Consider the following 16,694-nt stretch of genomic DNA (forward strand, 5'->3'; position numbering starts at 1 on the left):
TGGCTAAGCTTTGATCATCTGGCCTAATTGCTCCTATTTGTCTCAGTGTGAAACGTTGTTTGGTTATGGCTCCTGTGAAGTACCTCGGAATGTTTTACCACATTAAAGCCACATTAAAGGGTGTGTGTCAGAGGTAGTCCCTTCTGCAGGAGTCAGCTGCAACCTACTGGATGGATAACTGCATCTGGTCCTCTACACTCACCCAGCTCTCACCTGTGGCTCCATGTAGCTGCTTGTGCACGGTAGCAACCACACCTTGGGTAACTGCGTAAGTTTACAGGTCAGACTAGGTGAGGGTTGTATGCAGACTAGTGTCCACATGAGAGAGAACGCCCATCTCCAACCACTCTTTGTCAAGTGCACAAAAAACTGCCTTAATGGATGTAGCAGAGGGAATGGTATTCCTTTACTGGTACTGAAAGCATCGCAGCACAGCTTTGAGGACAGCTGTAAAGTTAATCAGCATGGGCACAGGAGGTACTGCAGATCATCCACAGTAGTTGACCATATCTCCAGTCATCTTGCAAACCACTGGGAACAGATATGCACGAATGAGAGGATGTTTCTTGTGAGCATACCTTACCAACTCTTTCACACACATCCTGTTATATCCCAAATCCCACACACTATGGGGAATCGTCCCAGATTTGCACTAAGCGCGGTAGTGGGTGGGTAAAATGCCGCTTTACCTGCCGGCTGTGATAACGGGTTTTCATGCCATATTGTCCCAAACCCGCCACATACTTGTGCATTCCCGGGAAACACACCGCTTCAATGGTGGGAGGGCTCTGATTCACCTGCCATGTCATCACCTCGTTGCTTCATCACGCCAGGAATAACCAGTTCTGAAGAAGTCATATGGACTCAAAACATTAACCCCGTCTTTCTCTCCACAGACGCTGTCAGACCTGCTGAGTTTTTCCAGCAATTTTTGTTTTTGCATAACATTTAAAGTACTGCCTCGCTCAGAGCTTTCAACCCAGGACTGTAGCAAAGAAGACATGGCCCCGAAAGGCAAGAAGACTGCAGCCCTTGAGGGCCTTTGGATGCTGTGGAGGCCCACTGTGATGTCCTCTACCCCCGCTCTGGCTGCGAGAGGGGCAGCTACATTACCACTCTAGCTTGATAGGCAATGGCAGTGGTGATCAGTGCCAATGCTGCACAGAAGAGGTTGGCCATCCAATGCAGATAGAGGATGAATGATCTCATCTGTGCAGCAAGGGTATGGCAACCATCTCATCACTTTAAACTCACACACTCAAAAACCCATCACACATTCACTGTCAGCTCACTCACTGCCAACTAAAGGGACATCACCACCCATTCTCACACACATACCCTCACATGTCCATCAGGTCTCATCTCCTCTGGAAACTGCCTCCTCAGCCCTTACCATCTTGAGGCCACTGGCACAGATCAACATGCATCCCCACACACACCCTGGGATACCCTCCTTCCCCAGTACAGCCCTCGCCCTGCAGCCTCTATCCTTGCCTGAGGCCACCTCTCCCCCTTCCCCAAGCAAGACCTTACCCTTCAGCCGTTGAAAAGCCACTGAAATATGGCTGATCTGGTAGATAGAGATCTACCTGTGAGCCCCCCTAAAAGTGATGTGGTGCTGTCTGTGACACCTGGCGCTGATGACTGCGAGCGCTGACTGAAGCAAGGTAGGCAAACAAACCTTGAAGTCCCAAGCGAAGTGCAGCCCACCCAAGTGCATACCTTATATATGCCGTTGTGAAACACTTCAGTGTGTTTTTCTGCCAATGTTGGCGGATGATCCAGCGGGGGTGGGGTGGGCTGGCCTTATAATGAGGTTCCCAACATCCGATAGTGGGGAACGCAGTCTGCCATCGGCGTGCGGAGCAGACAATCATAAACTGGTTTCACGACGTCGTGAAACTGATTTTTGGCCTTCTCGCCATTTTGTCAGCCCTCACCACCGAACACGCCCGATGCCGGCGGGCATGGAAAATCCCAGCCTATAATATATTCCAGGCAAGACAAAAAGAAACAACGGGACTCTACTTAGCTTCTTGGAGCGTATAAATTCTACTCGATAACGACAGCATTTCCTGAGCCCAGCTCAGGCTGGCAGGGCACTATTGTGATACGATATTGATATTGCTGCTGTAGGCAAAACCTGTCCTACAGAGGAAGGCCAGCTAAGAGAGCCATCAGCAGGCTACACATCCTTCTGGATAGGCAAGTGAAAAGTGGGAGGCAAGAGGCAGGTGCTATTAAGTTTGACAGCATGAAAAATTTTGAATACTCTTCCTAGGGGCATAAAAACACCACCTCATGACTCTATGCCTACATCTGGTGAACAAATATGTGACAACCATTAGTGCATACACTCCAACAATGACTAACTATGAGGATATCAAGGACAAATTCTACGAGGACCTGCACAAAGCTATTGCAAATACTCCACAGGAGGACATGTTATTTGTGATGGCGGATTTCAATGCAGGGTTAGGAGCTATCGGGCTTGGGATGGTGTCCTGGGGAATCAAGGTGTGGGGAAAAGCAACAACAATGACATGCTTCTGCTGAGCCTTTGCAACCTCTGGAATATGTCAATCATTAGCATCATCTTGGATGCACCCAAGATCTAATCACTGGCATCAGGTTGACTTTATCATCACCCGGCAGAATCATGTAAAAAATGTTATGATCACCAGGGTTAAAAGGAGTGGAGTGCTCTACAGACCAAAGAATGCGACACTCCAAAACAAATTTACTATTTCACAGAAGTCCAAAATGCACTATACCCTCCCAAGAAAGCGAGATGTGCAGAAACTGGCATCCTCAGAGAGCTGTGAAACAATTCAGTGTCAGACTTGAGGAACAGGGTTGTCCTCCAAAGAAAGTTCAGTTCTTAATGTTGAAGTGGTATGGTCAATCTTCAAGGGCAGAATCTTCTGTCTGTCGGATGGCCTGGTCGGGAGCGGCCGCACCGCCATTTTACATGGGTGGGCCAATTAAGGCTTGTGATGCGCGCCCAGTAGTGCTCAGTGCTACCTGTGTGGGCGGGGAGATGAAGGAGAGTCAGGGCCTGCACACAAAAGAGTGCAGAAATCTCCTTGAGGCACGGAGCTGCCTCAGGGAGATTAAGTTAAGATTCAAAGTTTCAAATAAAGAAAGAATAAAATTATTTAGACATGTCCCCTCATGTGACAGTGTCACATGAGCTGCAACATGTTTATGAATTGTTTGAAAAATATTTATTAATTTAATAAACCCTTCATGAAACCTCATCCTGCCCGTGGATGAGTTTTCATGCAAAACACAAAGGCTGTCTGGGCTCTTCGCCTGCCTGCCAACCTTAAGGTTTTTGGGCAGTGTTCAGAATTAGTTTAATTAGTTTATTAGTGGCCTTAACAGGCCTTTGACAGTTCGGCGGGCGCATGCTGAAGGCGATTACATGCCCACAGAATGGAAGATCGGAATGAGGCGCGGTGACATCGGGACGCACGCCCACACGCCGACGAGAAAATTCTGCCCCAAGTTTTGGAAGCTGTCAATGATGTCCCGGGAACATAGTAAAGAAATCACCAAGGTTGGTTTGATGAAAATGCTGATCAAATTAAGGAACTGCTACAGGAGGAAAATGTGTATTCAGCTTGGCTGGGAAATAAAGATACTTTCGCTGCTAAGAAATCATTCCAGGAGAGCAAAAGGAACCTGCAATGAAAACTACAGAGGATGCAAGACAATGATGGGCCAAACAAGCCAGAGGGCTTCAAATCTGTGCTGATCAGCACAAGCTAAGGAATTTCTATGAAGCCCTGAAAATTGTGTATGCTCCTCTCTCACGCAGCTACCCACCTGTTCTTAGCACTGACAGGAAAATCTCCTGACAAACAGGACAGTTATCAGAGCGCTGGTCGAGCACTATAGGGTGTGTTTAACCACCCATACACTGTAAATGGGGTAGCTATGGCCAAGCTTTTAGACTGGCTCAAATGTGATAACCTGGACAGCAAACCCTCTGTTAGAGAGGTTGACGAAGCCATCAGACCCCTACCCACATGGAAAGCTCCAGGATGCCAGGAGAAATTTGCAAATCTGCTGGCCATCAAACTCACAATTACATCACATAATGCGGGATCAACAAACCATTTCCCAGGAGTTCAAAGATGCCACCATTGTTCACTTGTACAAAGAAAAGGACAAAAACCTGTGTGTGACAACCACAGAGGAATCTCTCCGCTTGTAATAGCGGTAAGATTCTAGAAAAAGTTCTACTCAACAAATTGGTAAGCCACATAGAATAATGCGTACTGACAGAATGTCAAAGTGTGTTCAGGAAAGATAGAGGAACTTGCAACATGATCTCCACCCTTCAGCAAATACAGGAGAAATGCCATGAACAACAAATGAAACTACTGTGCCTTTGTTGACATGATGAAGGCCTTTGACACAATAAATAGACAGGCCTTGTGGAAAGTCTTAGCCACACTTTGATGTCCTGTCAGAGTTGAGAATCTGATACAGCAGTTTCATGATGGAATTATGGTCAGAGTCACTGACTGTGGTGAATACACTGACCCCGTTGATATAACTAGTGGTGTGAAGCAGGGGTGTGCCATGGCCCCTGTGCTCTTCAGAATATTCTTTGCTGTCATGCTTTCTGGAGTATTTGATGGAAAGGTTGATGGAATCTATGTCCAATTCAGAACATATGGTAATTTCTTCAACTTGAGGCAACTGAAATCTTCAACTAAGGCGTCAGAGATGATGAAATGGGAATTGCTGTTGGTCAATGAGTGTGCCCTAATGTCACACAGTGAGCATGGTTTTCAAACAATGACAAAAGTGGCTGGTGACTATGGACTAACCATCAGCTCAAGGGAGACAGCGAAACTCCACCAACCATCACCAAATTCTGACTATACCCCACTACTATAACTATCAATGACACAATGCTGAAGATCTGTATATGAGCTCACCGATCTTGGAAGCACAACCTCCAGAAATGTCTGCATTGACAGCGAGGTGATAACTAGAATTGCCAGAACAAGCTCAGCTTTTGCCCATTTATGCAAGTTACTGTGGAGGAAGCGAAGTACCAATTTCACAACAAAACTTGCTATGTATAAAGCTGTGGTAATACCTTCCCTCATATATGCCTGTGAGATACGGACTACCTACTCCAGACATAATAAACAGTTGGACAGCTCTCACATGCGAGGCATTCAGAACATCATGGTCATCAAATGGGAGGACAAAATGCCCAACACTGAGGTACTTCAAAAAGCAGTAATGTCTGGGCCCAGGCATTTTCAGATGGCAGAGTTTCCCTTCCTGCCATCCAAAGAGTTGATATTACCTGTCCCACAGCCATTTAACGCTCCAATGAATGTTAATTGGCTGGAGGTCGGACTTCTGCCCCTCAGTTGGGAGGAAGCTCCGCCTCAGAGAACTACCAGCCAATCTGATTGGCCGTTAGCTCTAGTCCCGGCAGTGCCAGAAGCTGCATTGGACAGGGTTGGTACTGTAAGCAGTCTCTGGAGTCAAAGTCCCGGCAGTCCAGCATCTGGTAAGTTTTGGGGGTTTTAGGGCAGGGAGGAGAGGTGCGACTTGAGGGGCATAAGCAGAGATGGGGGGCTTGTGGAGTTGCTTGTGGAGAGGCTAGGGAGGGAGGAGACAGCTGGAGCAGCCAGATGTTTTGGGAGGGGAGGCACCCAATGGTAAATGGAGGCGCCCCACCCCTACCCCCCTTTCCTGCACGTGGCGTGAGCAGGGTCACTTTTCTGACTTCTCCCATGCCTCTGAACTCCTCCTGCCAACCTGAAAATTGAGGCTGGGAGGGAAATGGCCCTTAAGTGGTATTTAATTGGCTATATAAGGGCCTCAATTGGAGCGGGGGCATGGAGGCCAGCCTAGGCCTCACTTGTCCGACCATAAAATTGTGGGAGCCAGTGGGAAGGCCATCTGAAGAATTTTATGGCCACACCCGCACCTACAAACCTGCTGGTGGGGGAACATACCATTCTGCCCCTGGAACTGAAGTACTCATGTTCAGAGTCTAGCTCAGATGGAGTGGACATGACGGACGATAAAATCCCTAAGGTGGTCATGTATTCGTAACTTAAACTTGGACACCCCTGAACGATAGGACAAGATTAAGGTTCAAGGACGCCTTGAAGTCAAACCTCAGGAAATGTGGCATGTCCACCACTGACTGGGAAAAAATGAACAAGAACTACCTGGCGAGCAACCTCAAGTACTTTGTTGTTTCCTTTGAACAGCAAAGAATACAGGCAACTAAGGACAAAAGGCAAGTTAGAAAGACCAGGCAATCCCAACAAAAATCAGACAATTCATCCTTGCCTGCACTTTGGGAAGCCATGTAGATCTGAAATCAGGCTCCACCGCCATGTTCGAATGCACAACAGATGACTTTACACACATAAGAAATAGCCATCAGCAATAAGAGGAACTGATGATCACGATGATAAATTCAATTTGTGCTGCCCTATAGGTGGATGCACCAAAACGGCTCATAGGAGTGCGGGGTGGGGGGGGGGGGGGGATTCTCCAGGTATTCTGACACCATTGATCCTTCAACAAACATGAAACATTAAATATGGCACCCAGAGCGCTGAAGCAGCAAGGTGATGGTGTGGCGGGCGAATGAGAGCCCGCCTGCCACGGAAATGGCGTGTTTCCTGGGACTACATAACTAATGCAGTGGGTTTCCAATGACACGGCGTGAAAAGCTGCCATTGCGGCTGAAGGGTAAAACATTTTTTTTTAACTTGCCCGCTGCCGCACTTAGTGCAAATCTGGGATGATTCTATCCACTGTCTTGGATAAATCGCAATTCTTCCAGCTCAATACTGGTAAGACCAAAGACAATGGGTGGAATTTAATTCCATGTGACAGGAAACATGGTGGCCAGGCCCACTTAATCATGGGAGAGGCAACACAGGAAAACCTCCCACAATTAAGCCGGAGGTGAGAAGGGGCCACTGCAAGAAACTTGCCCACTTGGGGTAGGATGCCAACTAATGAGCCCATTGTCACCAATTGTCCTAGAGCCCACCAAAATTTAGTGGTAGCTCAGTGATTAAATGGGAATCATACAGTTTCCCTGTGCCCCCCCAAGGCCCATCCATCAGAGACCATAAGACATAGGAGCAGAAATTAGGCCATTCGGCCCATCAAGTCTGCTTCGCCATTCAATCATGGCTGAAAAGTTTCTCAACCCCATTCTCCCACCTTCTCCCCGTAACCTTTGATCCCCTTACCAATCAAGAACCTATCTATCTCGGTCTTACATACATTCAATGACCTGGCCTCCGCAGCCTTCTGTGGCAATGAATTCCATAGATTCACCACTCTCTGGCTAAAGAAGTTTCTCCTCATCTCTGTTCTAAAAGATCTTCCCTTTACTCTGAGGCTGTGCCCTTGGGTCCTAGTCTCTCCTACTAATGGAAACATCTTCCCCACCCCCACTCTATCCAGGCCTTTCAGTATTCTCTAAGTTTCAATCAGATCCCCCCTCATCCTTCTAAACTCCATCAAGTATAGACCCAGAGCCCTCAAACATTCCTCATATGTTAAGCATTTCATTCCTGGGATCATTCTCATGAACCTCCTCTGGCCCCTCTCCAGGGCCAGTACATCCTTCCTGAGATACAGGGCCCAAAATTGCTCACAATATTCTAAATGTGGTCTGACCAGAGCCTTATAAAGCCTCAGAAGCACATCCCTGTTTTTATATTCTAGTCCTCTCGAAATAAATGCCAACATTGCATTTGCCTTCCTAACCACCGACTCAACTGCAAGTTAACCTTAAGAAAATCCTGGACTGGGACTCCCAAGTCCCTTTGCATTCCAGATTTTGGAATTCTCTCCCCATTTAGAAAATAGTCTATGCCTCTATTCTTCCTACCAAAGTGCATGACCTCACACTTCTCCACTTTGTATTCCATCTGCTACTTCTTTGCCCATTCTCCTAACCTGTCTAAATCTTTCTGCAGCCTCCCCGCCTCCTCAATACTACCTGTCCCTCCACCTATCTTTGTATCATCTGCAAACTTAGCCAGAATGCCCTCAGTTCCTTCATCTAAATCATTAATGTATAAAGTGAAAAATTGTGGTCCCAACACTGACCCTTGCGGAACTCCACTAGTCACTGACCGCCATCCTGAGAAGGACCCCCTTATCCCCACTCTCTGCCTCTTGCCAGACTGCCAATCTTCTATCCATGCTAATATCTTGCCTCTAACACCATGGGCTCTTATCTTACTGAGCAGCCTCCTATGCGGCACCTTGTCAAAGGCCTTCTGGAAGTCCCAGTAGAAAATATCTATTGGCTCTCCTTTGTCTAACCTGCTCGTTACCCCCTCAAAGAATTCTAACAGATTTGTCAGGCATGACCTCCCCTTGATGAAACCATGCTGATTTTGCCCTATTTTACCATGCACTTGCAAGTATTCTGAAATCTCATCCTTAATAATGGACTCTAAAATCTTACCAACGACCGAGGTCAGGCTAATTGGCCTGTAATTTCCCATCTTTTGCCTCACTCCCTTCTTAAACAGGGGGTTACATTAGCGATTTTCCAGTCCTCTGGGACCCTCCCTGACTCCAGTGATTCCTGGAAGATCACCACTAACCCCTCCACTATCTCCTTAGCTATCTCCTTCAGAACGCCGGGGTGTAAGCTATCTAGTCCTGGGCTCTCCTTCCTTTTCAGTTTATTCATAATTTTCCGTGAAGTTGAATCCAACCCCCCCACCCCGCTCCCCCCCGCCACTACATGCTAACCTTCTGCTTTTTTTCCCATTAGTCATACTTCTTGCAGTTTCACCCTTCCCTTCCCTCCCACTTTCTAGCTTAAAGTCCTGCTGACCACCCTATTTATCCTTTTCGCTAGAACATTGGTCCCAGATCGGTTCAGGTGGAGACCGTCCTAACGATACAGATCCCTCCTGTCCCAATACTGATGCCAGTGCCCCATGAAATGGAACCCCTCTTTCCCGCACCACTCCTTTAGCCACCTGTTTACTTCCCTTATTCCTGCGTCCCTATGCCAATTTGCACGTGGCTCGGGTAGTAATCCGGAGATTATAACCCTTGAGGACCTGTTCTTTAATTTAGTTCCTAGTTCCTGATAATCCACAAACAGGTCCTCTTTCCTAGTCTTACCTATGTTATTTGTCCCGACGTGGACCACAACAACTGGATCTTCCCCCTCCCTCTCTAAAATCCTTTCAAGCCAGTCAGAGATGTCCCTCACCCCGGTACCGGGCAGGCCACATACCATGCGGGATCTCGATTCTGCTTACAAAGGATGCTATCAATTCCCCTAATTATAGAATCCTCTACAACTACCACTTGTCTTTTTGCTCCCCCCTCTTGAATGGCCTCCTGTGCCACGGTGCTGTGGTCAGCTGGCTCATCCTCCCTACAGCCCTCTTCCTCATCCACACAGGGAGCAAGTACCTCGTACCAGTTGGACAAGATCAAGAGCTGAAGCCCCTCTGTTCCTGCCTCACTTGCAGTCACACCCTACTGACCCTGACCACTGACTGAACTTGAGGTAGTGAATCTACTGGGTGTGACCGCCTCCTGAAACAAAGCGTCCAGGTAACTCTCCCCCTCCCGGATGTGCCGCAGCATCCGGAGCTCGGACTCCAGCTCATCAATTCTGAGCTGGAGTTCCTTCAGCAACCAACACTTGCTGCAGATATGGTCACTGCAGCTCGCAATGGGATCTGCCAGCTCCCACATCATACAGCTACATATCAGCCTACGAGGGAGTGTGGGGGTGGGGAAGGGGGTGGGTGTTCCTTTGCTGTCAGGCACTCTGTGCATGATTGAGGGACTCGGCATTGGAAAGGTGGGGTGGAGGTGCTAAAAGCTACGCCTTGCCCTTGTCTCTGACCTGTTGCCCTCCTTCCCCCATGAACCCCATCCTGCCTTCACTCACCTGTGTCCAGGGATGCAGTGACTAACCCTGGTGAAGGCCTCAATGCATTACTGGCAACAGTGGTGCTGTCAGCAATGGAGAGCTGCCAGCCCCTAATTGGTTGGCAGCTCTCTGCAGGGGGGCTACTTCAGCTATTGGGGTCCTAAATCGCAGAATGCTGGCCAGTCAAGTGCCTGAGAGGCACATAATTTTGTTGTGCTTCTCCCACGGAAATGAAATGGGACTCTTGCTGGTTCTCCAACTAATGGGTGAGACCTCTGTCACCTACATTAAATTCAGTTCATTGTCTTCAGCCTCACCATAAACTTTATTATTGTCACTGATTCATTCCCATTCCTGGCCACCAAATCAGTTTGAGCCAGACTGCTCACAAACTTGGCATCCTATTCTAGTTCTTGTATTCACTTTACAAAAAGGCTGTAGAAACATTGGAGAAAATGTGCAAATAATATTTACAAGGATGAGACCAGAACTGAGAGAATGCAGCTTTCAAGAAGGGCAGAACAGGCTAGGGTTCTTTCTTCAGGTCAGCTGCTCCCCAGAATGCAAATTTTGTGCCTTCAGCCTTTCTTACATTTAAGTATTTTCCCCTCCAATATGAGTGAAGCAATATTACATAACCTGTAGACCCCACCATCGTTGAAGCACCAGGACAAGTTATAGAAAGTGGCTTTCCCTAGATTGAGCAAATCAACATTGGTTGTCAACAGCTAGATAGGGAAAGAGTTGAGAACAGTAAGAATGAGCAAAGCCAGGGAAGAGCAACCAACAGCTAAATCTGAAAGGGTAAAAGATAAGACAAAAACAGTAGCAATCAATTATAAATTGATAAGAAGAAAAGGACATCCTTCTCCCAACTATTCCCTACCTTCATCAAATGGATTCATCCACATTGGGCAAAAAAATAAATCCTAGGAAAGTAGGCAAAAGAATCTAAAAGACACGTATGGACGATTACCAGGGTGTGTACGTACAGAAGCACTTAGATACCCACCAAATTATCTCCCTCAATATAGATGCCAAGAATCTGACATCCAAGATGTTAACTACAATGAACCGCATTTAAAATAAATATTTCAAAATCTTGCACAACAATGGCATCAAAAACCTCAAAAGAAAACATAACCTTTACTTGGCACAGAAGTTTTAAATTTAATACACATATATTAAAAAAGACAAGTTATCAAATTTAGTAACTACTATGTGTATATTTTTTATTTTACCCTGGTTTGGATTAGTGTCTTGGTGCCATTTTCAGTCACAGTAGTAACTTTTGGCAGTGCACTAAGCATTTCCAGGTCTGAACGGCAGCCCATCCTGTCCTCTAGAAACCAGATGTCACCTTGCCCAATGTCCTATATAGCATAAACAAGGGGGAAAAAGTGTAAATCAATCTGTACAAAAATAAATCAGATGTTTAAAATCAGTACTAGTTGTAGGGTAACAGGTTAGATTCAGGGTTATGATTCTATGATAGTATATAGCCTATAGAGTTACATTGCTAAATAAAGATTTTCCACAACAAGTTTACAATTTTGGGGAAAAAAAATAAAGCTATTGTCAAATTCCTTTAGTCACATAGCAATATATAATGTTGAGATAAATACGGTGGCAAATAAAATACATTTAAAAACTTTAAATTGTTGCCATTTTATTGGTGGCTGGAGAAAACTGTTTCACAAATTAAAATCAATTTCAAAGTTAAAATGGAACTGTTCAAAAGTTGTCCATTCCCAAACTTCAAATAGTACTAATAGATTGTTTAAATAATCCAAAAACAGTCAAAATGTGATTAGAACATTGAATCATATAGCACAGGAAGAGGCCATTTGGCCCATGATGCCTGTGTTGGCTTTTGAAGGAGCTATCTAATTAGTTTCAAACCCCTGCTCTTTTCTTTATAGCCCTGCAAATTTTCCTCTCCATATATTTATCCACTTTCCTTTTGAAAGATATTAATGCATCTGCATCCACAACTCTTTCAGGTAGTGCATTCTACATTATAACAACTCACTATGTAAAAAATGTTATCCCTCTCCTGTTTTTGTGCCAATTACTTTAAATATGTGTCCTCCAATTACTGACCAACCTGCCAATGAAAACAGTTTCTCCCTATTTACACCTTCAAAACCACTCATAATGTTGAATAACTTTACTAAATCTCTCTTTAGTCTTCTCTAGTCTTGCCACATAACTGAATTCCCTCATCCCTGAAACCATTCTAGTAAATCTCCATTGCACTCTCTCTCCAAAGCCTTGATATCCTTCATAAAGTGTGATGCCCAGAACTGGACTCAATATCCTAGCTGAGGCCTAACCAGTGATTTACAAAGATTTAGCATAACTTCCTTGCTTTTGTAACTGTATCTCCGGGCTGAATTTTACGCTGATCAGGTGGGCGTGTGCCTGACCCGATCAGGCGTGAAATCGCAGGAGATGACATTGGGCAAGTGTCTCCGAAGTCACCCGGCGCTCGCGCAAAAGTCGGAAGCGCACCCACCGACAATTAAGAGGGCTATTAAGCCCATTAACCGTGCAATTGTCTGTCATTTTACGTAGCCAGTCCAACCTTGCGGTTGGCAAACGGACAAATTGGCCAGGCAGCCTTTACATTTTTCATCAAACCTCATCCAAGGGCGGGCTGAGGTTTCCATTATTAAATAAAATAAAAACAGAAATCAATGGATAGCATTTTTATAATCTATTTATTCAGGTGCCTGATTGCGATGCTGGACATTTTTTTCCTGATTTTTCAAAACTTTATTTCCTGGGTTTCGGGTCTTTAGCTCCCTGAGGCAGTTATCTGCCTTCAGGGAGTTTTTTGTCAGCACTCACCCATGCCCACGTTAATGTCATCACCCGCCCTCCTTCTGCCCCTACCCCGGCAGCGCTGATCTTTTCAGCGCATGCTTCACACGGGCCAGCCAGCGTGAAATCGCGGTCCGGGCCGATCGCGATCAGCGGTCCGTTTCCCGACCACTCCCTGGCCTGCCAATCGTGCCTTCCCGTCGAGCTGAAAATTCAGACCTTTATAAAGCCAAGGATCCTTAAGCTTTATTTTTTTTTTAAAAAAAAACCTCATTAATTCGCCCTGCACCTTCAAAGACTTGTGGATGTAAACCCCCAAATTTCCCTGTTCCTGCATCCCCTTTAAAATTGCACCATATATTTATATTGTCTCTCCTCAACATTCCTTCCAAATCCAAAATGTTTGCATTAACCAACCATTTTAAATCCTACCTTACCATTAACAAAGTTTCGAGACAAAATTATTATGATTGCATCCTCAATAAAAACAATTTCCGAGGGCAGACCAGGTTTGCTGAAACACAAGCCTGCTACTTAACTGGTTAACTTTGTGCTGTGAAGTCTCGGCCAACTTTGGCATTAGTAACAAGGTATCATATATAGTATTAACACCGAGTAGTTATAATTTACTGGCACTAACAGATCTTTGTTCATAAATATATAAAGGATTTTGATAAATTATTGATTATTAATAAAGTTTGTGAATAAACAATAAACAACATTTAATTGTGACAATTACCCTGAAGCACTAGCTTTTACTGAGTGAAGACATAGCACTACCCTTTGGTTACAAGAGACTAAATTCAACTCAAAAGCTCAGATAAAGAAAAGAAAAATTTATTACATTGGAATTTGCTGTGAGAAGAGAATGAAAGGCAAGAGCCCTTAGTTTTTCAATGGGATTTTGAACAGGACATTGTTGTCAGTGGGATATCTAACTGGTCTGGTGCATCTGGGACCTGTGTGAACAAGGCAAGCAACCATGTATTTCTTTAAACAATAAGATTGAAAAAAATCATTAATGAGCAGTGTAGTCTGAATCAAAAAATGTCAGTTAGAAAAACAAAGTCAATGTCGCATTGGGTAGAGAAAGTAAAATAAAGAAAAGGCAGGAAAGTTTGAATTAAGAAAGAGGGAGATTAATGACAAAGTAGAAGTTAAAAATCTTTAAATCTTCAACGTTAATTAAAAGCTGAAGGAATGACATTTCACACTTGTAGAAGTTCATTTCCAGTGCCAGAGAGGTTGTTAAGTAGTTATTAAGACTTCCAACACTGCTAATAGCATACTTAGACTGGAATGGTCAAGTCCTAACTTGCTATAGTGAGCTTAGTCAATTTCTGCAAAGTCAGTACAGAAGAGACATGCTGTTCAATGCATTTGAATGGAGAGTCAGAAGTCAAGATGCTGTTTTTATGCAGTTCATGGAGGGGAAATGCATTGTAGACAACAACTTCAGGATTTTTACATTTACTGATAAACACACGCATGTTCACTGGAAGTTGCTGTCCAATTTGTGCGTTAGTAATAGTGAGAGCAATTAACCTAACCAGAGGAGGAGGCTCCAAAAGTATCCCCCATCTTAATGATGGGCAAGCCCAGCATGTCAGAGGAAAAGATAAGGCTAAAGCATTTGCAACCATCTTCAGCCAGAAGTGCTGAGTGAATCATCCATCTCAACCTCCTCCCGAGGTCCCTTTTAGTTGCCAGTCTTCAAACAAATCAATTCACTCCATGTGATATCAAGAAATGGCTGATGGCTATGAATACAGCAAAGGCATAGGTCCTGACAGGATCCCGGCTGTTGTACTGAAGACTTGCACTCCAGAACTAGTCCTGCCCTTAGCCAAGCTGTTCCAGTACAGCTAAAACACAGGCATCTACTAGACAATGTGAAAAATTGTCCAAGCATGTCCTGTCCACAAAAAGCAGGACAAATCCACTTTGAATAATTACTACCCTGTCAGTCTACTCTCAGTCATCAGCAAAGTGATTGAAGGTGTCGTCAACAGTGCCGTCAAGCAACAAGCTACTCACCAATGCTCAGATTGGGTATTGTCAGAGCCACTCGGCTCCTGACCTCATCACAGTCTTTCTCCAAATGTGGACCAAAGAGCTAAATTCAAGAGGTGAGAGGGATTGCCCTTGACATTAAGGCAGCACTTGCCTCAGTGTGGCATCAAGGAGCCCTAGCAAAATTGAAGTCAATGGGAATCAGGATGAAAACTCTCCACTGATTGGAGTCATTCTCAACACAAAGGAAGGTGGTTGTGGTTGCTGGAGGTCAATTACCAATGCACCAGGACATTGCTGCAGAAATAGTAGTGTCATAGGTTCAGCCATCTTCAGCTGCTTCATCAATGAGCTCTCCTCCATCATAAAGTCAGAAGTGGGGATGTTCGCTAATGATTGCATAAGTATTCAGAACCATTCACAACCCGCAGATACTGAAGCACTCTGTGCTTGCATGCAGAAAGATCGGGGCAAGTAACAATTGCCGCACAAGCAATGACCACCTCCAACAAGACAGAATATGATCATTTTCTCTTGACGGTCAATGACATTACCATCCCTGAATCCTCCACCATCAACATCCTGGGGTTACCATTGACTAGAAACATAACTAGACCAGCCATATAAATACGGCTAAGACAGCAGGTCAGAGGCTAAGAATTTCTGTAGCGACTAACTCACCTTCTGACTTCCAAAACATCATCCACCATCTACAAGGCATAGGTCAGGAGTGTGATGGAATACTCTCCACTTGCCTGGATGAGTGCAGCTCCAACGATACTCAAGAAGCTCGACACCATCCAAGACAAAGTAGCCCGCTTAATCAGCATCCCATTCACCTCCTTAAAGATTCACCCCTCCACCACTTCCACACAGTGGCTGCAGTGTAAACCATCTATAAGCTACACTGGAGCAATACGCCAAGTTTCCTTCGACAGTACCTTCCAAACTCAAAACCTCTACCACCTAGAAGGAAGGACAAGGACAGCAGATGTACAGCCACCTACAAGTTCCCCTGCAAGCCACACACCATCCTGACTTGGAGCTATATTGCCATTCCCTCACTGTCACTGGGTCAAAATCCTGGAACTCTCTCCCTAACAGCACTGTGGATTTACCTACACCACATGGACTGCACCGTCCATGAAGGCGGCTCACCACCACCTTTTCAAAGGTAATTCAGGATGAGCAACAAATGCTGGCTTTGTCAGAGATGCTCACATTCCAAGAATGAATAAAAATAATTAGCCTTACCATCATTTCCTCAGGAAAGCCTAACCCTTTATGTCTAAAATCAACTGCACAGAAATCCTTATCAGCAAAAATCGCTACATATACAACTAATATAATAGTCATATCATTAAAAAGCAAATGATCTCGTTATTATCTGATTGCTGTTTGTAGGACCTTTGGGGGAGGGGGGAAGGACAAGGAATGGGATCTCCATTTTACAGGATGTAAACTTTGATGTAATTTGCACAGAAATCTAAAGCCATTTCCTGATTGTGCCAAAAGTTAGAACTCTCATATGCGCAAGAGGAAACCCTGCACGAGGGGCATGCCCTCTGTTCTGGGATACTTGCATGCATCAAATTTGATCATGTTTTGATAGATGTTGGTAATTCATTACATACAATATGTTATCAGCATATGGAGAGATTTTCTGCACAGTTTCTCTGGCTTGTGCTTGGTAGATGTCCAGATTTGCTCTGATACATTCTGCTGTAGACTCTGCAACCAGAGGAATGTGCAGACAGGATAGAGTTTTGATGGAGGGGGAATACAGGAAACTCATGGTAATTAGTGAAGTGCGAAGGCAGGATTTTCATTTACCTCTGCAGTATATTGTTAAAAGACATTCCTTTAAATGTCTTGAGGGGGAAATGTCTATTCTTATTAGCCGAATTTCTATCTGGTGTCCAGG

General features: G+C 45.0%; 1 protein-coding gene across 4 annotated transcripts in view; it reads right to left on the reverse strand.

The window, feature by feature from the left end:
- LOC121292827 overlaps positions 1 to 16,694 on the reverse strand; it is a 58,343-nt gene that overhangs the window by 3,175 nt on the left and 38,474 nt on the right. For all 4 annotated transcript variants that reach the window (XM_041215273.1, XM_041215271.1, XM_041215274.1 and 1 more), the window contains one exon: positions 11,173 to 11,304. In XM_041215273.1, the coding sequence (XP_041071207.1) occupies positions 11,173 to 11,304 (132 nt within the window). Of the gene's footprint in view, positions 1 to 11,172; positions 11,305 to 16,694 lie in introns of those variants that run through there.

This window comes from Carcharodon carcharias, chromosome 20 (assembly GCF_017639515.1).
Source record: "Carcharodon carcharias isolate sCarCar2 chromosome 20, sCarCar2.pri, whole genome shotgun sequence".
NCBI classification, from domain to species: Eukaryota; Metazoa; Chordata; class Chondrichthyes; order Lamniformes; family Lamnidae; genus Carcharodon; species Carcharodon carcharias.